The 27,553-nt window shown below is 41.3% G+C and overlaps 3 protein-coding genes and 1 long non-coding RNA gene across 8 annotated transcripts; 3 read left to right on the forward strand and 1 right to left on the reverse strand.

Moving 5' to 3' along the window:
- The first annotated feature begins 874 nt into the window (after window positions 1-874).
- On the forward strand, window positions 875-8,874 carry gab3 (GRB2 associated binding protein 3). 3 transcript variants are annotated; one of them, XM_089017277.1, is made up of 10 exons: window positions 875-1,537; window positions 3,753-4,053; window positions 4,898-5,057; window positions 5,140-5,585; window positions 5,708-5,801; window positions 5,871-6,052; window positions 6,230-6,320; window positions 6,574-6,661; window positions 7,936-8,055; window positions 8,140-8,874. In XM_089017277.1, the coding sequence occupies exons 1-10, from the start codon at window positions 1,466-1,468 to the stop codon at window positions 8,254-8,256; spliced, it is 1,671 nt and encodes a 556-aa protein (XP_088873403.1). In that variant the 5' UTR covers window positions 875-1,465; the 3' UTR covers window positions 8,257-8,874. The 3 variants fall into 3 exon arrangements, with proteins under 3 accessions (XP_088873403.1, XP_088873402.1, XP_088873400.1); XM_089017274.1 differs by having other exon boundaries at window positions 961-1,537; window positions 5,708-5,757; window positions 5,839-6,052; XM_089017276.1 differs by lacking the exons at window positions 7,936-8,055; window positions 8,140-8,874 and having other exon boundaries at window positions 956-1,537; window positions 5,708-5,757; window positions 5,839-6,052; window positions 6,230-6,349; window positions 6,574-6,658.
- Window positions 7,370-13,215, reverse strand: LOC148886313 (uncharacterized). Its single transcript, XR_016117884.1, has 3 exons — window positions 13,093-13,215; window positions 8,116-8,178; window positions 7,370-8,044 (listed from the first exon to the last, which is right to left on the reverse strand). It is a non-coding gene; the product is annotated as an uncharacterized LOC148886313 (long non-coding RNA).
- LOC148886314 (APC membrane recruitment protein 1-like) lies at window positions 9,278-14,337 on the forward strand. Its single transcript, XM_089017273.1, has 2 exons — window positions 9,278-9,675; window positions 10,368-14,337. Exon 2 carries the CDS (start codon window positions 10,380-10,382, stop codon window positions 13,461-13,463), a length of 3,084 nt encoding a protein of 1,027 aa, XP_088873399.1. The 5' UTR covers window positions 9,278-9,675; window positions 10,368-10,379; the 3' UTR covers window positions 13,464-14,337.
- A 2,975-nt stretch (window positions 14,338-17,312) lies between these two features.
- On the forward strand, window positions 17,313-26,028 carry zc3h12b (zinc finger CCCH-type containing 12B). Of its 3 annotated transcripts, none has more exons than XM_089017404.1 (6): window positions 17,313-17,716; window positions 21,628-22,401; window positions 22,530-22,669; window positions 22,858-23,092; window positions 23,252-23,358; window positions 23,436-26,028. In XM_089017404.1, the coding sequence occupies exons 2-6, from the start codon at window positions 21,803-21,805 to the stop codon at window positions 24,860-24,862; spliced, it is 2,508 nt and encodes an 835-aa protein (XP_088873530.1). In that variant the 5' UTR covers window positions 17,313-17,716; window positions 21,628-21,802; the 3' UTR covers window positions 24,863-26,028. The 3 variants fall into 3 exon arrangements, with proteins under 3 accessions (XP_088873530.1, XP_088873529.1, XP_088873531.1); XM_089017403.1 differs by having other exon boundaries at window positions 17,313-17,600; XM_089017405.1 differs by having other exon boundaries at window positions 17,313-17,501.
- The last annotated feature ends 1,525 nt before the right edge of the window (window positions 26,029-27,553 follow it).

The raw sequence follows: 27,553 nt of genomic DNA on the forward strand, positions 1-27,553 counted from the left end.
TGTAATACAATTTTTAAAAGTTATTTCGCCGAACAAACGCATAACAAAAACATCCATCCACACAGGCACTAACCTTCATATTACTGTACTTATACATTTTCATTTCTACTCAACATTAGTCGTCATCCATTCGGAATTATCCCATGAGGGTGTCAATCTTAATGCCCAGAGGGCCAAATATTGCCCACGACGTCAAAAAGAAACCATGTGCACTGACTTCTCGCTTCGATACTGAAATGGCAAATTCGCTTGACTTTTAAAAACATTGATGTATCGCAAGAAATTTTATGACCAAGACCACTTTTATATATGTAATAATATTCAAACAGGCCATATTCCATGGTGGATCCGAGAGGACAGTAATTTCATCTGTGCTGTATGTCATGCATATTAGCATATTTGACAAAAAAGCTGACTTTGACTTTGATTTACTGACCTCTTCTTTGAAAACTTGCTATTAATAAATTTGGGTTCGCAATTTTAACAGCCCTGCAAATGACACTATAACCACAATATGGCCCACAACAAAAATGATGTTGTTACCTTGAGTGGGAATCAGATATTATTTAATATGTTTAGAAATCCTGGACAACAAAAATGGTAAGTAAATTGGATTGGATTTGCCTTTATTAGTCTCACAGTGGAGAAATTTACATTTCACAGCAGCAAAGTTATGAAGGAAATGAAAGTAGAAAAAGCAAAACACAGGAGCTGCTGGAAAGGCAGCCACTCTCGCGGTGCCGTCTTGAAGTCAAAAGAACAAAAAAAAAAAAAATAACAAATAACACAATAAACAATCACAATTTACTACTGTACTGAGACATTTACATTTAAAAACTTTTTTTCGATAATTTGGGATTAAACGGAGTGCTATCGTATTATATATCTGTTGTTAAAGCGCTATATAAATCATTTATTGTATTGTATTGTACTGTATTGTATTGTAGTATTGTATTATATTGTATTGCATTGCATTGTATTGTATTGTATTGTATTGTATTGTATTGTATTGGATTGGATTGTATTGGATTGGATTGGTTACTGATCTTTACATGTCACCAATGATTAAGCAATGGAAAATAACTCATCAGTGGACATCACACTTGCACAAAAATATTCAGAAATGCCTTGTACTAGAAAAAGTAAACAATGCATTAAGGATAAAGTCTTTTCAACAGCAGGATATCGCGTTTGTCCTTTATCAGCACAACATAACCGCCCCCTGCGTAGTTTACAGTTATTATTTGAAAAGCTTCATCCTTTCTTGGTAACATAAACAGATGATTCTTTGACTCCTCTTTTCTTTGTCAGTGTAATCAATTTTTGACTTCCTCCTTTTGGAGTGGCTGAGCCGAATACCAGAACACAGGATATGCTTGCTCTCAGTTTCACAGCAACAGCAACAGCAGCAGTTGCAGCAGCACCAGCAGCAGCAGCATAGAGGACGGCACATTCTGCAGTCAAGATGAGTGCTGGGGATGTGGTCTGCTCTGGCTGGCTCATTAAATCTCCCCCGGAGAAAAAACTCAAGCGATTTGTGAGTAGAAGCACACACCGGACACTTCTTTTTGTTTTATATTAATGCCGCAGCCTGATAGCCGAAATGACACCCTGTGCTATTGAGCCTTTTGAGACTATGTCTGTATGTCGGTCTGTGTGCATTCTCTATACAGTATGTACATATGAATGATTTGAAAATAATATCCATGTATGTCTCTCGTAGATACCATTCAGGCTCATTTCGATTCTTTTCTCCTCATTCTTGTCGTTATTATGACCACATGTAATGATGACAGGAGCAATAAATCACATTATGGAAAACAACTTGTGTAACAAACAAAATCGTAAACAGCAGGTCGCCTTGATCGGGATGCAGTTCTTGGGGTCATGTGATATTGGGCTTGGAAATCAACGGTATCTTTTGAGTGCAAGGAGCGAGCACATGCATTGTGAAACATGGGAAGTCATGTCAGCCCAGCCAGACATCAGTCATGACCAGCAAGCAGAAATAGTCCTGCTTTTTGATGGGCTGCTTACACTTCCTCTGTGTGAAGAGGAGGAGGAGGGAAATTTGTCAAAACAAGTGCGGTGGAAGATCTGTGTTGGTTGAAGGCGAGAAAAAGAAACTTATTGAAGGACACCACAGCAGTTCTTCTGGTGTCAGATGACAGATTGCAGGCATGTTGATAGGTGCACTATGTCTTATTATTCACATACCCTCAGCAGTATGAAAATATCTTTTATCTTAGTTTATATGATGGAATCAAATGACATCAAGCAAGGGTACAAAAATATGTTCCTCTCTGGCGCCAGTTCAGTTTCTATTAAGATATCTATGGGCTATGCTACATTTATGAAAACATATAATGCACTGATTGAACAAACATTGAAAACAAAATTTCCAAATGATGATGGACTTTTTGTAACAGTAGTTCCTCTGATGTTTTGTTTGCTTTAAGAATTGATATCAAAAAGTTCCGAAATTGTTGTTATCTGCATGAAATGATTTTGGACTTTGTCTCAGGTCTAACCCACTGAGTATAATAAAGCCAATGATTTAGGCCTAATTTTGTAGAAACATAAATTTCAGTGACACGTTCATCGTACTAGCTATAGAAAGAACACCCTTCATCGAGATGTTGCTTGCAATGTTCTCCTGACTTTTACTAACTAGAATGTCACTATAGACTAAAGTGGTCACAAAAGTTCGTCGAAACATTTTTGGAAGGGAGCATATTTGTTTTGTTTGTTAGTTAATGGGCCACATTTTGGTTCCTGCAGAATGATAAACAGATGGGCCATTGGTGGCATTATTTTCCAGAGGTCCAGATGACCGTACTGATGCTCTAGCGATGACATGGAAGTAAATGAAGTAATTATGTGATCATACAATTTAGTTCTTTCAAAGTGGCTGCAATAAGCTATTGTTGGTTCAATGTAATGGGATTTGCTATTTAAGTTACTTTAAATTTATTTAGTTTTTTTTTTTTTTATTTAATTGGGTCCACCCCATCCCTCTTTAATCCTACGAGATGTTGTAGTGCATTATTTGCTCAAATGTTAGCATGCTAGTTTGAAAGCCACAATGTAGCATAAGGAAATTCTTATTTGAAGTACAGTATTCTGATCTCTCAAAAGGTCAGAGATCACTAACATTGGTGTTACTTTCCCATAAATTGGGTGGTATTGATAGTAATTGTGGTTTGTCGCACCACATCCTGGTACCAACTGACGTGCCGGAGCAGATAACTCTCATACAAAGAAAAATGACGCCGCAAAACCAAGTATGAAAATAATGAATACAATCAAGCGCTGAGCATTAAAGTTCCTGTAAATTTATAATGTGCCAATTTGAAAAATCAAACTACTGAGGATGAAATGCAGCAGCAGCTCGTAAATCACATCCAACATTTAGCTCTGCTATTAAATATGTATTCAGACACATTTGTGTTTCCCTAATTAGAGAGCAGTCTTTCTTTTGTTGTGTCAAACATTTTCTGCTAAATACAGTGAACTTCCTCTTCTATGTGGGAAATTTCAGCACAATGTTCCACTTAGTGACCGTACGAAAAACAAAATTAAATTTCGACTTGCCAAGTAAGCTGTCATCTAGTTCCCATGACTACATGCTCATGACTAAAAAGGTGCTGATGGGTGTTTCACTACTGAACAGAGAGACTTTTTCCATGTATGAGACCCAGAATTGTAATTGTCAAACGGGCCAAAGGGCGAATTCACCTTCTCTCCTGCAGGCATGGAGAAAACGTTGGTTTGTCTTGCGAAGAGGGCGCATGAGCGGTAACCCCGATGTGTTGGAGTACTACCAAAGTAAGAATTCCAAAAAGCCAATCCGCACCATTGACCTGAAAGAGTGCCAGGTGGAAATGCTGAATGGGCAACTTGGGATAAAGCGTGACTTAACAGAGAAGCATCTTTTTGTGGTGAAAACCTCTGCTCGTATGTTCTACCTGGTGGCCAAGACCGAAGAGGAGATGAATAGCTGGATCAGTAGCATCAGTTACATATGCCAGTTTGGCAAACATGAGGAAGCAGGTACGGTACATGCATCATGCAATTCTCTCTCTCTCTTATCTCTCTCTCTCTCTCTCTCTCTCTCTCTGTATCGCTATTTCTCTCTCTCATACTTTCGATATGATACAGTTCAGTTCGAGAGGGTATGATGCAATGACTTTGTTGTCATTTTACATGCATTTGAATACAAGTGCCAGCACCGTCGACGTGCCTTGAAAAAGATTTGTGAAATTGAAAGTAATCAGCTATAAAGTCAAAGGTTGAATTGAGTCAACTGGATTGTTCTTGTTTGCTGTTGGCGTTTGCCCCTTTGGCTTTTGGTTGATCATTGTCAAGAATTCAGCTTCAGTGTGTGTGTGTGTGTGTGTGTGTGTGTGTGTGTGTGTGTGTGTGTGTGTGTGTGTGTGTGTGTGTGTGTGTGTGTGTGTGTGTGTGTGTGTGTGTGTGTGTGTGTGTGTGTGTGTGTGTGTGTGTGTGTGTGTGTGTGTGTGTGTGTGTGTGTGTGTGTGTGTGTGTGTGTGTGTTGTACATATTGAAGAGAAGGCCTTTCCAATGCAGGTTCAATTTGACGACCCAAGTATAAATTATTCAAATAAAAGAGACCATAAAGAGTGTATACAGCGATCACCTTTATATAGTTCTTTTTTTTATCCAACTTGATGTTTCTAGCAGTGCTATATAAATCAATATGTATTGTATTGTACTGTATTGTACTGTACTGTACTGAATTGTATGGATTAAGATTATTTTTTTCATGGTAGAGTTGCACTATTTTGCCTTTTGGTGTCACTCTTGTCACCTTTGTGCTAGTACAAATGCAGAAACAACACATTCTCAGTGCCACACTTTTTTCCCTTCTCAACAGGGAGTTCAAAAGAAGGTTTTCCCCACACTTCAACCTCACTTCGGCCGTCAAGTGACAGCTCTGACCGGGTGTCTCGGTCAAGTCATCAGGATTCCAGTCACCCACCAGATTATCTTGTCCTTTCACAATGCGGAACGGCGAGTGGAAACACTTGTAGTAGGCATGTAAAACCCTCAAACACAAAATCACTTGATGAAAACAGGTCATATTCTTCATTGATTTTGACATCCTTGTACCTGCAGACATAGCAGTTTTTCAATCTCAGAGACGTCTTTGGAGCAGAAGTTAACAGAAGATGTTTTCAAGGACATCGTGCCCTCCCCTCCCTGCAGTGATTCCTCATCATTTCACTGCTTTTCTCAGTTTCGCCTCAGTCCATCTCCTTTTGCACATGGGATGCTCACCAACCCTCCTCTCAGCGCTCCATGTGGTTCCCTCGCACTGCCTTCCTCATCTCCGCTGCACCTCTGCGCTATGAGCGTCTTCCGATTTGACAAACCATACTCCTGTGCGTCATTTGAGTCTGCGAATGACAGACAAACACCTCCTCCGCTGCCACCTAAGCCAAACCATCTGTCCGATGAAGGCATTCCCAGGCCAAGGGCAATGAGTGCACGGCATTTCCCGAAACATGTTGCACTACTTTCGCGGAGGACATCATTGTCGAGCCTGGACCATTTTACGATTGGTATGCTTTGATAGGAAAATCAGATTGAAACTCATCTTTGTGGTATTCTGGGGCAGCATCCAATCTGATGTGGCCAGATGGGGAAATAATTTGCATTCAGCAGTTTTTGTTTTTCTTTCCAGGAGATGCTGACTGTAGATCAACAGGGAGTAGAAGGCAGACTCTTAATTTAGTAAGACAATCATGCCATGGGCAGCACAAACTCTGTTTTTTAAGGTCTGCTGTCTATTGAATTGTAATCTCTGTCTGTTAGAAGTCCTCTTTAAGTACTACACAGGTTCAAAGCCAGCAAGACGAATCCTACATCCCCATGGTTTCCATATCTTCATGTGGTAGTACTGTCGAAGGGCATGCTTACATTCCCATGAGCCCCATCAGCATTCCCGATACAAGCTCCCTCACACGCCAACCGGGAGAATTTCCACCTCCTCCGATACACCGACATCTTAAACCTTGCTTAAGGAGAGGTAAGCGTGACAGTGGTCTGAATGTTTTGAATAATACGCATAAAGTACTGCACCCATTTGGAGTATAGTAATCTTTTGGGGCTTTGCTAAAAATAGGCAGTTGCGAATGCAAAAGTCAGACCTCTGTTTGCATATCAGACCATATTGAATAACTTATTCTCCTCTCTGTATTCTTAGCTCGACCCCCACCTCTTGATTTAAGAGGCCTCTCGACAATCACCGAATGTCCCGCTCATCATCCTTTGAACAGAACAAAGACTGATTCATTGTGAGACTGATAGGAACTTGCATCTTAAGGTTTATTCATCCATGTTATGTCATTTAAAAATATAGCTTTTGTAATGCAAACATAGCTTTGGCATTTTTAAAGAATTGCGATTGAAAGAAAAAAATGACATGTTTTTATTGAATTTACAAATTGGGGTAGAACGACATTTGACGACCATTATTTCAACACTTAAGTGGCTATTTAGAAATATTACCAAAACATATATCATAATATTGTGTTTTTTTTGCTGTAGTTTCAACTTTTCTGGAAACTGTATACCTTATGAAGGATGTCTCAAGAATGAAGACGCAGATGAAGATGACACAAACTGTGCCAGAATGGTAAAATGCTTGGGGAGGAACAACCTATTCTCATCACATTTAAATGTGTGCAGCTTGCACACATTTAAGCCTTGACTAAAATACATCTTGAAGAAAGGCGCTTATAAATTATATGTATTATTATAATTGAAATTACCATAATGTAGGCCAGTGTTATGTGGCTTTGCATTAAAAATAAACAGTCATCAATACCAATCTGTTTAAAATTGCATTCACGGTTTAGTTTCATCAGCTATTTTAGTATTTATCATTGATTTATGGTTTTATTGTTCTGTGTATTGTTCTTTTCATTGTAAAGTTTCCTTGTGTGTTCTGAAAGGCGCTTGTAAATTAAATAGTATTAGTATTAGTATTAGTATTAGTATTAGTATTAGTATTAGTATTAGTATTAGTATTAGTATTAGCAGTGTTTGAAATAACGTCTGCCCGGAGGCCCGGTGCATACAACTTTTACGTCGGGCATACAACTTTCAAAACGTCTCGGCCCGGGTGGCTGACAACTTCATCAAGGAGGAAAAAAAAGATGTTTTTCAAATCAAACGTTTGTTTTATTCAATGAAGCAAAAGCTACAAGCCACGTGGACTCCTTTTTCTAAGCGCCTTTCAAAACTTTGAAGTACACTTTACAGTCACGGTATAGTCCGAAGCACGAAACTGGCTTCCGATTGGCTGCCTTGCCGAGTATGCAAATTGCCAAACGAACATTCATTTGGCAACGTTAAATGTTAACGAACGTTCGTTTGGCAATTTACATACTCGGCACGGCAGGCAATCAGAAGCCTGTTTCGTGCTTCGAACTAAACCTTGACTGTAAAGTGTACTTCAAAGTTTTGAAAGGCGCTTAGAAAGAGGACTCGACGTGGCCTCTGGCAGACAACACAAACATTGCATTCTGCACCATGATGACAAATGACAACTGGAGCAAAATCTTCAGCAAGGGATATTAACCATAAATTAAGCAACGGAGCTTTTGTGCTAGGTACTTCCTTAATTAAAAAAATCCTTTATACTTCGCAACAATGTTTTTGTTTTTTTTTTGCGATTAGTCGTCTTATTGTGTTTCAAGTTGTGAAAAATGGGGCAGGCGACTTTATGGACGGGCAGGTCTGCTCGGGTGTCCGCTAACTTTTTGTCATGAGTTTCAGACACTGGTATTTGTATCAATATACTAATGTCCCTGTTCTTCATGTTTGGCCATTGTTGCAAAACAAATGTTTTTTTACATACCTTCAACTTGGAATCTTGATCATCTTAAGCTATTTCTCTAATGGCAGGAGTCAAGAAAACATTTCTCCCTCAACATCGAAGGAGTCGTTCAACCTTGGGCAAGACGATCAAACCTTGACTACTTGTCACTGGATTTCAATTCAGCTTCTCCTTCTCCTGTTCAGAAGGTGCAATGGATGACACCACCACCGTGGGTGATTCAACTTGACCTTTGGCCTTTACCTCACCTGAATTTGCTCGTGTCTCCACAGAAGGCTCTTCTGTCCGATGAACACAGAGTGGATTACGTGCTGGTGGATGAGAAAAAGACTCAAGCATTGCAAAACACCAAGATGGAATGGATAGATGAGCGACAGTCCAAAACATAAGTGGCAAAGACCCAAAGCAAATATCAATGATGATATAATTTTGGGTTGTCTGATACTCACAGAAACAACATTGAAGCAAAAGCTTCAGCAACTAGAATTTGCACTGTAAAGATGACAGTAAATCTGTTTCATGAGTTTTCATTGATCTGAACTGTAGCATAATGTTTTTCTATGTGTTTGTGAAATCACAGGGTTTGCTTCCTTGCCACAGGACGCATCTGTATAGACCCAGGCCACTCATGTTTGTTAAATGGACAATTTTCGAGTGTTCAAAAAGTATGCCGGATTTGCCTTGAAAGGGGACTCATGGAGAAAACATGAGAACATGCAAACCGTGAAGATCTGTGCAAAGACCTCTCACTGTGAAACAGATGCCCTAACCAGTCCAATGCCAGCGTGCTCATAATATTAATATTAATAATATATTATTAATCATAATAATAATATTGAATTATATGAATCCATCTACCGTCCTGATTATTTCATCTCTCTAGATGACAACACAACGTTCTAAAAAAAGTTTAAATACACTTGTTCAAACACCATATTCCTGGTTTCAAACCAGGTGGTGTGTCCTCAGTTGTTTCACGCATCAAATGTAAATTCCATAAAATAAAATCCGAATTTCTGAAATTACGTCTCACATTCATATTTTGATCTGAAACACAGATATAGTCAGAATATTACAAATTAATGTATTCTGACGTTTCGATACGATGCAAAGAGACTGTTTTTTACCTTTGCATATAAACTGGCCTCTGCATATACTGACTCTGCCGACTGACCCAGAGCGACAACAAATTTAACGTTATTCGCTTTTTGTCGAGCAGTTACGATTTTCACATTCACTTTATTGGGTGTTGGTAGATGCACTTTGACCATGTATGCATGCCTAATATTTTTTTGCAATACGTGTCTATTGAAGACTGTTGTTGTTGTTCTTAACATCAAAAACAACTGTGACGCGACTTTGCAACAGTTTTGAGTTGTGAGAACCACTGCCCAAGCGAAAGAAGAGTGGTTCACACGTGTTGCGTCACTAACATGCGCCGACTGGGCTCAGCGGACTGCTGTTTGTAGCCTTGAACACTGGCTTCGTTTCTGAAAGTCTCAAGTGAAATCGGCACGCAATATCCTGGTTGATCATAGTCAGAACACCCCTGCTCATTTGGACGATAGTTTCCCCAATAAGCGGGAATGTCGTCATTAATCGTGGAATTTACACGCTGACGGAGTTTAGCATGTTAGCAAGGTCCAGGTGCTAGCGAAAGGTAGCGTTAGCGCAAAGCAAAATCAACCCCTTTTGGGCTTAAACGTCTAATCTATGACGACAACACTTGAAGTAAGAAGTTAAAATCAAGTTCGTGATGCCGGAGATCTTGCGTTGGGGTACGTGATGGGAGATCTTGGCTGCAGCAGGTAAGTGTGTTTACATATTTTTTTCAATTATGTCACAAAACATTTTTAATGTTTGTTATTTCCCGAACGTCAGGATAGAATTGGCCGTGTCAGCACATCTTTGCAAGGACCTATTCATAAATGTTTCTACTTAGTTTCGCCAAACATCTGTGTAATGTAACTTGAGTTACGCCGTATCAGCCTTTTGCATTACTTCATATTCTTTTATTTTCTATTTCATATGCATTCTAATAATTGTCTACTTTATGGGCAACATTTGCCATTAACCCATGCAACTACGTAGTTAAATTTTGTTCATTCCTGCTGCAATCCAAAGATTAATATTGTATGTCAAAATAAATAAAGATATATCGCCGCCTCCTAAAGGTATTGGAATGTCAAGGTAAATTCCTTTTTTTTTTGTTTTTGAAAAGTGATGACGTGTCCAGTTTTTTATTTCATGGTACAGTACTGAGATTTAGAATTCAAAGTGAGTAACATGGTGAAAACTTAAATTAATACACATAATTGTTGGCTTTGGTGATCATACCTGGCTAGCCAAGGTTATTTTATTTTCTTTTTGTGTGTACTTAATGAAAACAGTTTAAGAACCGCTGTTCAAATAATAAAAACTTGCTCAAGGCCATAGTCAGGCAAATTTCACTTCAGTAATTTTGATTTAAGAACACAACAGTAACGGTTTTTCACTTTAGGGCTCCTGATGGATGGATGAAGAAGCGACACACGTGAACCACTCTTCTGGGTCTCGGCATTCAGCTAAAACAGCCCCCGGAAGTCATGATTTTGTAAACAAGCTGGCAATGGCTTCTCATGATGATGACAAGCGCCGATGTGACTCGAAGGACTTGGAGACAATTTCAGAATCACCTCCGAAATGTGGCCATCCTGATGTTGCAGAAGATCATCTTCCAGATAAAGGAACTTCTATTGAGAAAGCGCCAAAATCTGGAAAATTTAGGACGGCTCTTACATTCTTTGGAGTTCGCAAAAGCATGTGTCTCTTACCGAGTTTTTTCGTAGGAAGGAGTAAAAACCAGAGCAAGTGGACTTCTAAGAAGGGAATCTACAAAAGCAAAACCCATGATGGGCTAAGCCAAATAAGTCATGATGACAGCCTGAGAGGTGCATCCACCTCCACTGGCGACTTTGATTACCTTAATCAGAGTGATTGCAATGAAAACCTGCATTGTAATGAATGTAGTTTCCCCAATGAACAGAAATCTCAGTCCCTCACTCGGCAGAAACGGGGCTTGAAAAGTTTTTTTAGTAGTTTTAAACATCACAAAAACCACAGAAATGGCTCAGATAAAACGGAAATGATTGCAATATTCTCTCCTCACTGTCCGAAAGCGATGCCTCCTGTCCAGAGCAACCCTGACCAGTTCGTCACACAGTGCCTGGAATCTGAACCGGATGTGCCTGATTTTGCAAATGCTACGTGTGATAGCTCACTGGCACTTGAATGTAACAGCACTGAAGTTGTAACTTTAGAAAAGAGTTGCGACCAGGAAAACACTCCGAATGAGTGTGATACTCGATCACGTCTTGATCAAATAGATGAAATTAATTTGATGGCTGTGGTTTCCAGCGAATACAAGGAGAGCGGGAGAGGACAGAGTGAGCCTTGTCTGTTACTCGATATGATGCCTGATCCTACACTGAAGTCCGAAACACAGGCAGGCTCATCTGATCAACTCAACCTGATTTACGGTGAGGTCGCCTCACTTAAGAGCTTCGATTCACTCACTGGTTGCGGGGACATAATCGCCGATCAAGAGGTCGAGAGCATCACAGAGACGACAGTTTCTGGAGAACGAAGTAGAAATGGAGGAAAGCGGGCCTCCTGCTTCCTCACATTCCAGGGCGGCGGTGAAGAAATGGCATCCCCTGAAGATTTAGATGAACAGTATCTCCATGATCTCTGGGAAAATAATACATCTGACGAACTTGACTGTCCTTGCAACCAGGACTACATGGACATGACTGCCAGTATAATTTCATCACACAATATGGACAGCGAACAGCAAGGCAGCACCTTGAACACTTCGGCTGATGGGTTGACACCCCAAAGTGAGCATCAAGAATCGGTTCCTAATAGTGATGAGGGCTACTATGATTCTACTACCCCGGGTCCAGATGAAGGACAGGAGAGGACAGACCGGTTAAGACAGACAAACAGATTACCCAGGGACAGTTACAGTGGAGATGCTCTCTATGAACTTTTTGCGACTGATGAAAGTCTTGTCAGTCCACATAATGAAAGCAAACTCAGACTCCCAAGTTCCAAATGGACTGAGCAAATGGATATCCCCGATTCTGTTTTCTCCGAGATCAAACAACTACCAAGTGCCGACCAGTATAAAGCGCATGATTTTATTGATGTACAAACCCCATGCAAGCCCTTCAAGCTGACACGAAATACAGCATCTCCTCAAGAAATTGACTGGAAGAACCGTAATTTGACTTCAAAATCACAGGCAGCACTTGGCAAGAATTTGGAGGCAAGTGAATTGAATGAAAGGGGAAATGAGCCCGCTTCCCCAACTACTATAAATGTTGACTGTAAAGTGAGACACAGCAACTTGTCATTTGCAAATACATCTGACCCAGATTCTAAAACGTTATGTGATCCCAAAGAGCTACATCCAGAGGAAAACAAGCCTGTTGCACCGCCGTTCGGAAATGTCAGATCCCATTCTCCGGATTGTAACAGTTGTTTGGATGAAAGCCACGCCATTTGTTTCTCCCAAGCGCTTGTGAACTATGAGAAAAACATGCACAATGCCAACGTGGATGTCTCGGAGACGAGCACCACCTTCACTCCAAATATGGAAGCCTTACCCACCATCGTCACGTTTGATGTCGTGGACACGCATAACGAGGGGGAATATGAGGAGCAGATTCACATGGAGCTGGAGGAGGACATTTCGTCACCCTATCAGGAATTTGAAGACAGCTACCTCCAAAAAGATGCATTTGCTGAATGCGACTATCAAATGTTAGATCTGTATGAGCAGAGTCTGATCAGTAACACGTGGGCCATTGCGAGTCTCCCACGGCACCTTGGCCTTACAAGACTAAGCCAGTCCATGTCCGATCCCTTGTCTCTGGACAGGAGGAGTAGTTCTCTGGACACGGAAAGCCTTCAGTTGCAAATGCCGAGTGCATACGGACAGGGCAGAGCGTCTACCCTTTGCTGTCCTAAAGCTGAAGGAGACCCTGGGAGTCGTTCTTCAGCATATTGTAAAAAGAGTGTACCGATGTCCTCATCAGAGGTGACAGATGGTGGCAGCGCTATGGCCGTACCGTGGCAAAGTCGGTCAGAAATGGCGTTAAGCTTTCCTATGCCTGATGAGGACATCTCTGGAATGGTTGAGAAACATCAAATGTTTTCTAATTCATTCAGCGCATGCTTACCAGACGGTGAAGCCCGCCTTCACTCTGATGTGCCAATGTCTTGTGATGTTATATCGCCAGATCTTTACGGTCAGCCGTGCCACCTCCCCTTGCCGTCAGATTCGTGTTTATCTCAGAGCACCTGCGTTTATTCGGGAATAGACACATCGTACAGTGCAGATGAGGATGTGTTTTGCAAAGCTGCTGCCGATTGGCAGTCGTTTATGCAGTTCGGTCAAAGCGGACAGACAGTGAAAAGGGAAAGAATGTCTCATTCGGCAAGTCCTCGAAGGACGGGTGTCCCAACAGAAAACCCGCACATAGATACGACAAACCCCGCAGTTGGCAACAAACTTCCTAAAACGACCTTGAAAATGAAAGGCTCCCAATAATAAAATGAGGTGCCATTGATGGTTGTTTACGTGTTACTCTTGTGATTCATTGACTGACTTGAAAAAAAATCTGAAATTGGGAGTCAAAATCCAGTTGTGTTGAATTAAGGCAGCCATGTGGTTTCATTGCAGGATTTCATGCTCATGCCGCGGTATCACCAACCGTGGTTTACAAAACAATCCCATGTTTCCCTTATATCCAGGGTTTATCTGTTACTGAGCTTTTTCTGAAGGCTCCTCATCAGCCTGGTTTCCATCAAACACCAGTTGCCTCTTAAATCTCTTACTTGATGCTATAACATCTGCTTCCGTACTACAGTGCAGCTTTCTTAAATTTATGTTTTTTGTTTTGATTCATCTCATTTCAAAGTCAAATGGTTTTTAAAGAGAACACTATTGTGACTATCGTCACAAGAATGTAGTCGTTTGGTTTGCAGTACTGGAAGTCTATTGTTAGTTTTATTTATGGTATTGAAATTGTAAAGGTGGAGTCATAGTCCTGACACATTGAACTACCATTAGTGTAGACAGTACGGCTGGTTTATTTGTGTAGCACCAGAGCGGAATGCTGTTTCACTGCCTGTGCTAAAGCAGAGTATTGGCACAATTTATGCACATTTTTTTGCATTAGAAGGAATGGTTTGAAATCCCTGCCTTGTGTTCTTATCATGTGAATTCCATGTTTCTTTGATTGGAAGATTTTTTTCTCATGATATGAAAGGTGTTGTATTTATATTTCAGCTATTTGTATCTTGTATGACTGTACTGAAAATGCTGTTAAAACATGTCAACATGGCTTCAGTTTTATGTTATTTTGGAAAATATTTTTGTCAATTTAAGCACTGCCTTAAAGTAAACAACAAAAAAAGACTGACTTCAATTTGCACTTGTCATTTTCCTGTTCAGGTATATTCTTGTCTGTTGGCCGACTCATTTTTTTTTCTTTTAAGTGCACTCTTGACTAGAAGAGTGATTCAAGTTTTACATAATACACAATGCCCAAATGTAGCTTTTTACTTGAGGTGATTCTCTTTGCATATGTACTCCACTGAAAGACAGACAACAATAAGAGAAATTGCTCCAAAAGGTGAAAAATTACAGCATCTAACACAACACTGAAAAGCTCTGACAATAAACCGCATCTTGGATCCAGAGGCTGTATGAGCACACATTAGTGTGCCGCGAAAAATCATTGAGTGCACTGGGAAAAAAAATCAAATTTTACTTAAAATAGACATTGTACAGTAATTGTAGTCAAGTGTATGACTCAGTGATATGCTTTTGTTTATCGACACTTGTGACTGTTATCATTTCGTATTTTTATGAATATTTGTGAATTTAACTGTCTTCTTCTTTTCCTTTTGGCTTTTCCCTTCAGGGGTCGCCACAGCGAATCATTGTCCTCCATCTTTCCCGGTTTTGTGCATCCTCTTCTCTCACACCAGCTACCTTCATGTCCTCTTTGACCACATCCATAAACCTCCTCTTCGGTCTTCCTCTCGGTCTCCTGCCTGGCAGTTCAAGATTCAGCATCCTTCTCCCGATATAGTCAGTCTCTCTCCTCTGGACATGTCCAAACCATCTCAGTCTGGCTTCTCTGACTTTCTCTCCAAAGCCTCTAATATGAGTTGTCCCTCTAATGTACTCATTCCTGATCCTATCCAACCTGGTCACTCCCAAAGAAAACCTCAACATCTTCAGCTCTGTTACCTCCAGCTCTGCTTCCTGTCTTTTCTTCAGTGGCACTGTCTCCAGTCCAAACATCATGGCTGGTCTCACCACTGTATATGTATACTTATACACTTTTCCTTTCATCCTAGCTGAAACCCTCCTATCACACATCACACCTGACATTTTTCTCCAGCCGCTCCAGCCTACCTGGACACGCTTCTTCACCTCTTTTCCACACTCTCCATTGCTCTGGACAGTTGACCCCAAGTACTTAAAATCCTCCACCTTCTTTATCGTTTCTCCCTGTAGCATCACTCTTGCACTGGGATCACTCTCATTCACACACATATGCCGTCTTGCTGCGACTGATCTGCATTCCTTTCCTTTCGAGGGCATATCTCCACATCTGTAGTTTCTCTGCCACCTGTTCCCCGTTCTCACCGCAGATCACAATGTCATCTGCAAACATCATGGTCCAAGGATAATCTTGTCTAACATCGTCTGTCAGCCTGTCCATCACCATAGCAAATAAGAAGGGGCTCAGAGCTGACCCCTGGTGGAGTCCCACCTCGACCTTGAATTCCTTAGTCACACCAACAACACACCTCACAACTGTCTTACAGTCATGATACATGTCTTGCACCGCTCTGACATACTTTTCTGTCACTCCAGACTTCATGCAATACCACAGCTCTTCTCTGGGCACCCTGTCGTACGCTTTCTCCAGATCTACAGACACAATGCAATTCCTTCTGACCTTCTCTGTACTTCTCTATCAGCATTCTTAAAGCAAACACTGCATCTGTCGTACACTTTTTTGGCATGAAGCCATACTGCTGCTCACAAATGTTCACTTCTGCTCTTAGTCTTGCTTCAACTACACTCCCAGAGTTTCATTGTATGGCTCATCAACTTTATTCCTCTGTAGTTAGTACAACTCTGCACATCTCCCTTGTTCTTAAAAATGGGCACGAGTACACTTCGTCTCCATTCTTCAGGCATCTGCTCACCATCAATGATCTTGTTGAATAACCCAGTCAGGAACACCACCGCCACCTCTCCAAGACACTTCCATACCTCGATTGGTAAATCATCAGGCCCGAGTGCCTTTCCCCCCTTCATCCTCTTCAGCGCCCTCCTCACTTCATCCTTGCTAATGCTTGCTACGTCTTGGTCCACAACAGTCACGTCTTCTACTCTTTGTTCCTTCTCGTTTTCCTCATTCATCACTTCTTCAAAGTACTCTTTCCATCTTGCCATCACACTACTGGCACCTGTTAATATATTGCCATCTTTATCCTTAATCACCCGAACCTGCTGCAGGTCCTTACCATCTTTGTCTCTCTGTCTCGCCAGCCTGTAAAGATCAGTCTCGCCTTCCTTGCCAGCATATATGTCATCATAGGTCTCTTGTTTTGCCTTTGCCACCTTTACTTTAACCGTGCGCCACATCTCCTTGTACTGCTGTCTACTCTCGCCCGTCCTCTCAGTGTCCGACTTCTTCTTTGCTAACCTCTTTCTCTGTATACACTCCTGCACCTCCCCATTCCACCACCAAGTATCCTTATCTACCTTTCTCCCACTAGCAGGTTTAACTGTAATCAGTTAAATTCAATTCACGGCACGAATAATCCAGCAAAAACCTGAGTAATCAATGACCTTCTAAAGTTTTATACTGTACTCTGCTTGCCTGAAGATGCCAAAACAGGACTCCCTTTGTCTAAATGAAGCTCCTCAACTCCCCGCAGCAATAAAATGGGGCCAAAACAATTTTCTTTCTCCACCATATATATGCAAAACAATATGCAGTGGGCTGCGATTGGCTGGCAACCAATTCAGGGTGTCCTCCGCCTCGTGCCCGAAGACAGCTGAGATAGGCTCCAGCAACATCCGCGACCCTAATGAGGAATAAGCGGTACGGAAAATGAGATGAGATGAGAATATGCAGTGGGTTCATTGTGTCCTTTTCGTGATTTTTTTTCTGTTGGTGTGGCGTGAGCCTTATCTCGTGTGCCTTGACTCAGAAGGGGTCGGCAAAAACTGGATTAAATATCCCAAATTTGGTGGCCGATGAGTACGGAATGTACATTGCATGACAACACTACCCTGAAATGCAGTGCAGCGGGTATAGCACTGTACTATAAAATCAAATGATTTTTGCATCACGATCCAAGTTACAAAACTTAATTGTGGTCCTGTACAAGTACGTTGGGGTTTGGCGATGATGAAACGTGGAAGGAGTGTGCTGAGGTGTCATCCGCGAGTATCCTCTCGTGATCTAGCAACCTTGAGCAAACTGCGACAGCACCGCAGCGCCAATGGCAGCCAAACATCCGCGGAGCGGGCGAGGGGGATGACAGCAACATGGTGAGACTGCTCTCGCTGCATGGCAACGCTCGCCCCGATTTCCGTGCGCTCTTCACTCACACGCACGAGACCGTCGTGTCGCCACAACTTCGCCGCAGTGTAAGATTTTTCATTTAACTTTATTTCAAGTGATAAGGATCGCACGCGTCAGCTAAAAGCTAGCGCACGCTCATAAGCGTATGTCAAAGTTAGCATCTGGAGCTGTTCATTGACTGGTATGTTTCTTTTTCAATCTCTGGTTACCTAAATATATACCGATTGCCTGTTATGGGTTACAGTTAAACCACAAACCCCTTGCTGGATCCCCACCGTGCTACTTTTTAGACATCTAGATTTATCTAAGTGAGCTAACCTGGTTACGAGATATGTTGACTCCAGCTGGCTACGTAACCATAGAGCACCTTTGTAAGCGTGTGCTAACTGGGCCTAAATGATGTTTGAGCAATTAATTCCTTGTGGACAAATGTTGCCTTTTTGACATCCCGTGGAATAACGCTGAAAATAATCTGTTTGTCTTTAAATATATGCTCTCCCGTGGTGTTGTGTTGGTTACCATTCATTTCGAGGCGCGATGTTCTTTTTAGGGGTGACACGATACAACGTTGATATTGACGTGCATTTCATCGTAACACGTTTGAAAATGAGTTATATAAAAGTAACCTAAGTGTCTATTTAAAGTACAAGACGTGACTCATTGACATTCTTTATATTACTTGTTTATTTATAGTGGGTAAGTGTAATTAAGTGCAACCAAGCATGCTTGAATTGCTCTGCCAAATCAACAAATGTCTATCATTATGGCTGGAAATGTGAATCTACTCATATTTTCGCACAAATTAGTCACGCAATAATTTAATCAGCGTTATTGCAAAGTTGAAGATAATTTGATTGGATGATGACTTGGTAAGTTATGATCGACTCTTGTCAAAAATATAAAATTGATAATATATACACTGTGGATATAATTTCCAGATGTGCACCAAGTTAGTGTTTGCTTTATAGCTGGTTAAGGTATTGTTGAATTGCTGCCAGACGTTGAATTTAATTCAAAATAGTTTGAAAGGGTTACATTTTTGTTAATATATACTGACCCTGTTTATAATCATTCTGGTATTCTTTGCACTCTAATCATTCTATAGGGAATTTTATGCAGTGGACTAAAAACTTCACTCGTCAATCAAATGAAAATTGTTTGATCAACACAACTCGGGCAACAAGTTAATTGCGCCATTCCTTCCTCATAATTGTGATGTACGTCAGTGTCACCTGATGTACCTTCTGAATTAAATATTTGAAAAATATTTAATAATCGTGTATTTTAAGTGGCCCGTATCTTCTATGAAACAATACAAACAAATGACTGGGAACATTTGTATGATAGCTTCCACTGCTTTGCTTTTTTAGAGCGCATGACTTCACAACTTTTCAAGATGCATTTTAGGAGATTTAGACCACTACAGCAAGCAGTACAACATAATATCCACCTCGCTCCACAGTGGATAGGGAGTGATTGCAAATATAGACAAGTTACAGGATGGCCTCAAGGACCTCTTGAAGGTCTTCTTCACTTGTTGCCATGTAACAGAACTACACGTGCATAAACAGATGGGTATTGCCTTGGAAAATACTGTATAAACTAGTGAATAAGAAAGGTAAATGATTCAATGTCACCGAAAAGGGCTATCAGTGGACCATGTCATCTTGTGTCTTGTCACAAAGTTGATACTCCAGTTGCACTACTCGGACGTAAAGAGGTTATGGTGGCTAAAAATGGGTGTGAATTTTAAATTCTAACAGACTACTGTATACATGCATGTGCTGGTCGATTTACTGAACTTCCTTTGTATTTTGTACGCAAACACAGAATTTCGGATCCCAGTTAACGGCAAACAAACCACCAAATGAAAACCCCCTGTTGCAAAAGAAAAAGTTATTGGATGTTTTTACTCTCGTAACAAAACTTTACTGTGACGCTTGTCCTTTATGAGAATGCTGTGCACTTAATAGATGTATACATTTTTATAATTTAATATTTAGGTTCACCGGAAAAACTTAAATGATGCCATCTCCAGAGAAATGGAAATAATACAAACTTAACTAACTGCCTTCTGGATGGTGTGGAATATATTTCGATTTACTGCTCCTGAACATCTTATTTAATTTAGATTATGGTGTACTGTAATGGTTGGTTAGACAGTAGAGTAGAGTTCATTTTTAATTTGGGAAGATGCTACCTCAAGAGTCGCAGTGCAGAGAGTAGTGTTTCAGTAAGTGTTGTGCATTTACTGGACGCCTGAAGAGAGATGATGAGCTGTTTGCTTTAGTCGTGACTTGTAAAAAGGAGTTAGCTGATGACACGGCTGCGTTGCTAGGCAACACACATCATGGGCTGCGCCTCTTGAATCTGGCAGTCTTCTATCTGCTCTTCACCTTCACGGGCTCGTTACGAAGACATTTGGATTTTTCATGTGTAACAAAACATATTTGATTCTGCTTGATGTTCCCTCATTGCCCATCAACGATTAGTTGCCAAGCAATGTTCACTCTCAGAGGGCTGGCAGCACACCGATGCGCTGATCAGCCCACACTGTCTCAGGTTCTATGCACTCATGCGTGTCTGCCTTCAATGTTGCTTTTCTGTGTTGAGACGAGGGCTGCGCTGCAGCACATTAGCAGACCGGGCCTGCTCTTTCTGTATTATTTAAAAAGCAATAGGTTGAAGGAAGAGGGAAGTCACTTGTATATATTTTTAGTCAGTTTCATTATTCCCTTTCTTTCGAATCGGAATACTGGTTTTGTACTTATTGTTGGACGGTGTAATGTGATAATCACAACACATTACTTAGATTGAAAAGAGAAATAGAATGATAAAAGCTTTGCGTGGTTTCCAAACAGATCAGATGCAGAATGGCGGTGTTGTCGTTTTCTGAATATTCATGCTTTCGTCATGTGGTCCATTGGTAATATTCTCGCCGCATACCAACGACAAGGGAAACATGTTTATTAATGCAACACTTGTTAGTGCATATTGAATCCACAGCGTGAATAAGTATCTCGGTTACATTATAGCAATTTTATTTTTAGGATTAAGTTCAAAAGATTTCAATTGCATTTTACAGTATCTTAGAAGCTTTAAGGGCCTGTTTTGGTTATTCAGTATTTTTTTTCCTATTTGCAATTATTTAAAATATGAAGATTTAATTCCAAGGCATCTTAAAACCTCTGTAATGTCCAGGAAATGTCTCATGTTAAACTTTTATCATTCTTCGGAGCAGTGCGAGTATATAGTTAAGTTTTGTTGTATAAATTAAACACTTGTGAAAATAAAACCATTTCTATGACATGAGCGTTATGAATGTGATTTAATTTTTTTTAATAATCCGTTTTTGCTTAAAAACTCAACTGTTCACTGTTTGGGTGTTTTTACTTTATTTTTGGTGTGAAAGTCTTGTCTCGTGTGTGAATGTGATTTAAAAAAAATAAATACAGTACTTTCCGGTGTAAGTCGCACCCAAAAGCCTTCATTTTCTTCAAAAGATGACCCTGCACCTATATGCAGGCGTACCTTATATTTGAAGTAATGTTGAGCCAAACCAGGTCTGTCAGCAGCTTTTCCTTAGTAAAAGAAGTAGTGCGTAACCTCAGCCTCTCCTTATAATGCGGTGTGCTTTATATTTTGAAAACTTCTATCTATTTATAATATTTGGCGAACTTTTTTCATTCATTGAAGGTCCGCCTTATAGTCCGGTGTGCCTTACATACGGGAAAAAGTTAGAAAATTCACCATTCCTTAGGGGTGCGCCTTATACACCGGAAAATACTGTAATCTGTTTTTTGCTTAGAAACTCAACTGTTTGGGCTTTTTACTTTATTTTTGGTGTGAAAGTCTTGTCTCGTACAAAAGTACAGCTTTTGGTACACTCTGTTCAAATGAATGCTGTTGAAGTGAGAGAGGAAGAGCTTCTAATGCATCTATAGACAAACAAACTGGGGGATGTAAGAAGTTGGGTGTTTTATGCTATTTACAAAGGGGCTTGGTACATGTCACCCATGAAGAGAGGGGGACTAGTGATCTTGAAAAATATAAGTCCCACTATATAACATTCTTTTTTGTGCTCTCCTCCAGATTTAAAGAGTTCACCCAGAGGAGAGTGTAATCCTTCAGTCCAACTCAAGGAGCGTGAACAGGCCAGCAATGAATAAGATTCCCGGTTGCAGCTGAGATGAGGAAGAAGCATGGGGCGTAAATCCAAAGTGTTGAGGCAAACGTGACAGTATGTTCTGCGTCGGAGAGGCTCAAAATGGAAAAGCACCCATGCAGGGAGGAGAACATTGACTCGAGCAGGGACCACCATGCCACCGATCAGCCAGGGGATGGCAGCAGCTCAGAAAGTGACACTGAGGAGCAGCAGCGCCAGAAGGCTCAGGTGAACACCGGTGGCTGTAAGAAGTGGGAGCCCTTGGCGGTGACAAAGCCCCATCGGCAGCTGTGTCGTTCTCCATGCCTCGATCAGTCCAGTTTTTCCCAGAGTAGCACGGTGCAAGATTCCCGTGAGGATGAAACCGGCGGGGTGTCAGCGATCAAAGCGGCCAGTGAGAGGGAGTACCAGACAAAAATGGACTTTGCGTTGAAGCTGGGATACTCTGGAGAGCAGGTGGAGATGGTCCTCAATAAACTGGGGGCCACCGCTCTCATTAATGACATTCTTGCTGAGCTCGTCAGGCTCGGAAACAAAGTGGAGCCTGAAAGTCAACCTTGCAGCACCGCAGTCGCGTCGCTCTCACTTACACCGTGCGTTAAAGAGACTGTTAGTCCTGAAGTGTCGGTGGAAGAGGAATCTGTGGACCCATACGACAACCTCAGGCCTATTGTCATTGATGGGTCCAATGTGGCAATGAGGTAAGATGCCAATGATTTTGACAAACATTATCTGTATTCGAAGTAGTCACGAAAAGGCTAAAACTATTCAAAACAAGTTTTCATATGGTTGCTCTCTAATGGCAGTTCAATGTATCTTTGTTTTTCAGCCATGGAAACAAAGAGGTCTTCTCTTGCCGTGGTATCCAACTTGCTGTCGAATGGTTCATTGAAAAGGGACACAAAGACATTACTGTGTTTGTCCCAGCTTGGAGAAAGGAACAGTCAAGGCCCGATGCTCTCATTACAGGTAGTTAAGACATTTTTCGACCATGTAATACCACACTGATGGCCATTGCCACAATAAACGTGGGTGCTTAAGTTTAGCTGCGATAAGTTGTCTGATGTCATGCACATCAGCAGCGCTAGAAAAAGTGCTCAAGGTACTAATGGCCTGTTCTGTGTCTCAGCCTGCTAATACCGTGTTTCCTTTCACAGATCAAGAAATATTGCGCAAGTTAGAAAAAGAAAAGATCCTGGTTTTCACCCCATCTCGGAGAGTCCAAGGGAGACGGGTCGTGTGCTATGATGATCGCTTCATAGTGAAGCTGTCTTATGATTCTGATGGAATTATTGTGTCAAATGACAACTACAGAGACTTGCAAAATGAAAAACCAGAGTGGAAGAAATTCATCGAGGAACGTCTCCTAATGTATTCATTCGTCAATGACAAGTAAGGAGCTATCTTCATGCTTTCGTCGCCATCACATAATTGGAGAAGTTACTAGCATACGTGATGCTACACTAGAAATTACGGCCATAAACGGTGCTATTTTTGTTGACATTGGGAATTGTGATCACATTCATTCTTGAAACATTTTCATGTCTTCAGATTTATGCCACCCGATGACCCGCTGGGAAGACATGGTCCAAGTTTGGAAAATTTCCTTCGCAAGCGTCCAGTTGTCCCAGAGCATAAAAAACAACCTTGCCCCTATGGTGAGTGAGTCAGTTAAAATTTGTTGTTGTTGAAGTTCCCTAATGTTGCTAATTTGATGTGTTCCATCCTTGTAAAGGCAAAAAATGCACATATGGACACAAGTGCAAATACTACCACCCGGAACGTGTCAACCAACCGTTGCGATCGGTGGCCGATGAACTGCGGGCCTTCGCAAAACTGTCTGCAGTGAAGACAATGAGCGAAGGGGCCTTGGCGAAATGCGGCACCAGTCCGGCAATTGTGAACAGGGACAGCAACTCTGAAGTCAAACGCGTGGCGCCCAAACGCCAGTCTGACCCGAGTATACGCTCGGTCGCATGCGAGTCTCCCGAAAGCCTGTCGGTTGTGAGGAAGTCTGAGACAAATTCAGTGCCTTCCCTTGTGACTGCTCTCAGCGTGCCCACCATGCAGCCCGCCAAGAGCCACGCAGCCGGGGCCTTGAACACGCGGTCCGCAAGCAGCCCGGTGCCAGGTTCGTTGCAGTTCTCACATAGTTCGCTCGAGCACATGCCTAGTGTACAGTACCCTCCCATTTTGGTCACCAACAGTCACGGCGCCTCTGTTACGTATGGCGACCAGTTCCCAAAGTATGACTCGGTCAGCGACCACGGCTATTATTCACTGCACAGTGACTTTTCAAACATGAGCATGAGCAGTATGCACAACGTCGACAGTTTCTGTAGCATGGAGCACGAGCACGCGGTGTGCCTGAGAACTCGCAGCCACTGCCCAGAGTCCTGCCTCAGCCACTCCAACAGCGACTCCTTCTCCTCCTACGCTGACATGTACCCGAGCTCTGTGGACGGGAGCCTTGAGGAGAGCATGAAGGGCCAACAGCAGTCCCCGGCAATGGGGAGAATGCAGACTTTCCCCCACGGCTTTCGACATGAAGCGCTCACGCGGGTGCAGAGTTACGGGCCGGAGGAGCCCAAGCAGGGTCCGTGTAAACAGCCCGCACCTCGTCTGGCCCCGCTCATCCAGCACGCCGCAGTGGGGGCCAGGTCGAGCTGCCCCGGTGACTACCCCGTGCCTCAAAACGTCCTCCCTCCACTGTCATCGCAGCCGACGCGGTCCCTCGGCATGACTCGCATGGACAGCATATCCGATTCCAGGCTGTACGACAACAACCCAATGAGACAGAGGCGACCGCCGCTGTGCCGTGAGCAGCATGCGAGCTGGGACCCTCTGCCCTGCGGGAACGAGTCTTACGGCTATCACTCGTATCCGCTGAGCAACAGCCTGATGCCGTGTTGCGAGCGAGTCATGGTCCGGAGCATGCCTGACAAAATGGAGCAAATTTGGAACTCACCGTGGGAGGCTCCACCTGTGACGGAACACCCTGAACGGTACGTCATCCCAGAACACCAGTATCAAACATATCGGAACCTTTGCAACATTTTTCCTGCTTATGTAGTTCATTCGGTGATGGAGAAGAACCCTCATTTGACAGACCCCCAACAACTGGCGGCAGTCATTGTTACAAATTTAAGGTCTTGTCACTGAACGCACCCCTTTTTTAAGGTAAAATATATCTAATAAGATGGAAATTTAGAACATAGATTGGAGTTTTTTTGGTTGCAAACACAGGCACTTGCTAAATGTTGCCAAATGTGCAACATTTGCCCTCAGGAGTTCTTTGGATTTTCATCAGCAAGATGACATTCAGTCAACCGCATTGATGAAGTTTGTCTGACCTTTTTTAGTACAACTTTAAGATGTTTCACACATGGAAAGCTTATACATTTATACGTGTGGTGCAATCGTAAAAGGAAACTTTACGTGTTTCATAACGCATTTATCATACCTGACCAGGAACACAGTTTCCTTTCAATATTTGAAACTGCCTCTAAAAATGTCAAATAAGGAATTATTTATCCCCAAAATGTGTTTTGATGACTTTTTCTAAAAAAATTGTCAGATCAATTGGCAAACCATCCGATCTTCAGAAATCAGGTTAATCAATGCCGAACTTTGGCCCACTTGCTTTCAATATAAGCTGGAAATATCAGCGCAAGTTGCTGCTTTTCAGCATTTGGGTTCTTTTAATGAACAATACACTTGGTATTAACCACATAGCTTGTAAGACGTTCTTGTTCAGGTCATGTGGATGTGCTATGTAACGCATCACAAATGTTTGTGATGCAGTGCAATTATCAATAACTTTGAGTGTTGTCTCTACTGTAAAAAAAAAAAATCTTGCTTTCTTGTGCATTTCTTTCAAAAACGAGTAAGAGAGAGGTACACTCATATCTCTTAGCATGAACTGATATTTAATGGCCTTATATCTGAGTGACCTCACGCTTTAGTCTTCTTCAATGAACATTTTTGGCATTGAAGCCTCCTACTTTCAAACCTAAAGCACTATCTCAGTATGGAAAGAGATCTATTTTCTAAATCTCACAAAGCTACTATTTTGGTAGAGTTTGACAGTGCACAAAGCAAGCCAAAAAGAGATTTGTCTTGTATACAGGTGCACGTGTCGATATGTACATAAAAAAAACATCACACAAAAGCCATTATTTTGGTCATTTATAAGCTGCTAAATAATGCCAAAAAAAAAGAAAAAATATCATTATTCTGACTTCATGTAACATTTTGCTTCACGGAATTGGAATTATTTGTCATTTCCAATTGCCTCGTATATTTTTGTTGTGATAGTTTAGAATATATATATATATATATATATATATATATATATATATATATATATATATATATATATATATATATATATATATATAGAGCGCTTACTATGTATTTTAGGCTTTTAGACAGCAATTTCTTTTAATTACCTCTATTTCTCTAGTATAAATTAAAACTTAAATTTTGGAGTTTCATACCTACCCGTGACCCATCACAAATACATACATTATCACAGCACCACTTTTTTTCCTCAATTGAATTTATTCCTAGGCAACATATAGTATATGATTATCTTTAAAAAAGCGGTCCTCTGAACTACTTCAGGTTGTCAGTAGAGCTGTTTGTTCCTCATTTGTATCAAAGACTACTTTTCCATGCACTTAAATGGACTGAGACATAAGAAGGTGAGGTGGCTTTTATTTGTAGTGGGGTTTGGCTTGAAGCAACTGTCTTGATCGATTTCCAAATCTGCTTGGAAATGCATATTTTACTTTTACGAGTCAGCTGACTCAAATGCATTGTTTAGCAAAATCTGCAAAGTTGCGAATGGTTACACGGGAAATTAGATGCAGCAAACGTATGACGCTGAGAGGACAATACAATTGAATGAATTGGGGCGATGAAGATGCATCAACAGTAAAAACATTACTGCAAAGAAAAACAATGTTTACCGTCAAGAGTTTGCACAGTTTTCTAATTATATTTAGATGGATAGATTACAAATCTATTCACAAGTATTAGGCCTGCAAGGTTGATAAACAGGAAGGATTTATTGTTGTATTGGTTGGGGGAAAAACTGATGTGAATGCAGGAAAGCATGTTTAGTATGATGTTTGACTTTTAGTGCGAGTGGACGGCTCAAATACAGTTTGGCTGTGCCTTGCAGCACATTGCTCTCAGGATGCTTTCGCTTTTTCACTTCACTGGCCCCCCAAAAAAACAGTGCTTACTGCTGGTGAGTGTCTATTCTCTTCTAATAGTGATCTATTTTGTGAAAACTTGTACATCTATAGAAAGTTGCAGTGTGGAAAAACTGCCTTGTAAAACTTTGTACAGCTATCTCTGAAGTATGCACCTTGAGTTGTTTGAGATGGGGTAATTTGGGGGGTTTTACATGATGCGGATGTGGTGTCAGCATTCAAAGCAGTAGTTAAGCCACAAGCGTCAACCTCATGATGTTGCTGTCACTGATGTAGTGTTAACGTACTGTAGTTTGTATACTTTTCAGGCAAATTATTTTCTGTCTTGTGAAAATGGAAAATAATTTGGGAATTTTGAACTTTGAGGTGCAACTGCTGAAAAACATCACATACGTATTATCGTATAAAGCCAGCCCAAATGCAAGGTGTTGCTCGGAATGCATTGAAAGGGAAATACCCCTTCACCTAAGTTCTTAAAAAGAAAAAAAAAAGGGGGGAGGTGCAAGTAGCATCTCTAACAAAAGTACACAATGCAAACGGGCCACACAGATTTTTGACATGAAGTGGTATTACTCCTTCAATGGGAATTGATGTGAGCTAAATTATTTTACTCAATGGTGATTCTTATATA

Source organism: Hippocampus bargibanti, linkage group LG16 (genome assembly GCF_051943395.1).
Source record: "Hippocampus bargibanti isolate YZ-2025 linkage group LG16, ASM5194339v1, whole genome shotgun sequence".
Lineage (NCBI taxonomy): Eukaryota > Metazoa > Chordata > Actinopteri > Syngnathiformes > Syngnathidae > Hippocampus > Hippocampus bargibanti.

Excerpts from the sequence above, each read along its gene's own strand:
- LOC148886314 (XM_089017273.1), top strand. The coding sequence starts at position 10,380 with ATGGATGAAGAAGCGACACACGTGAACCACTCTTCTGGGTCTCGGCAT.
- gab3 (XM_089017277.1), top strand. The coding sequence starts at position 1,466 with ATGAGTGCTGGGGATGTGGTCTGCTCTGGCTGGCTCATTAAATCTCCC. Across the intron at positions 5,058-5,139 it reads AGTGGAAACACTTGTAGTAG|ACATAGCAGTTTTTCAATCT; the intron begins GCATGTAAAACC and ends TTGTACCTGCAG. Across the intron at positions 5,586-5,707 it reads CCTGGACCATTTTACGATTG|GAGATGCTGACTGTAGATCA; the intron begins GTATGCTTTGAT and ends TTTTCTTTCCAG.
- zc3h12b (XM_089017404.1), top strand. The coding sequence starts at position 21,803 with ATGGAAAAGCACCCATGCAGGGAGGAGAACATTGACTCGAGCAGGGAC. Across the intron at positions 22,402-22,529 it reads GGGTCCAATGTGGCAATGAG|CCATGGAAACAAAGAGGTCT; the intron begins GTAAGATGCCAA and ends TTTGTTTTTCAG. Across the intron at positions 23,093-23,251 it reads TATTCATTCGTCAATGACAA|ATTTATGCCACCCGATGACC; the intron begins GTAAGGAGCTAT and ends TCATGTCTTCAG.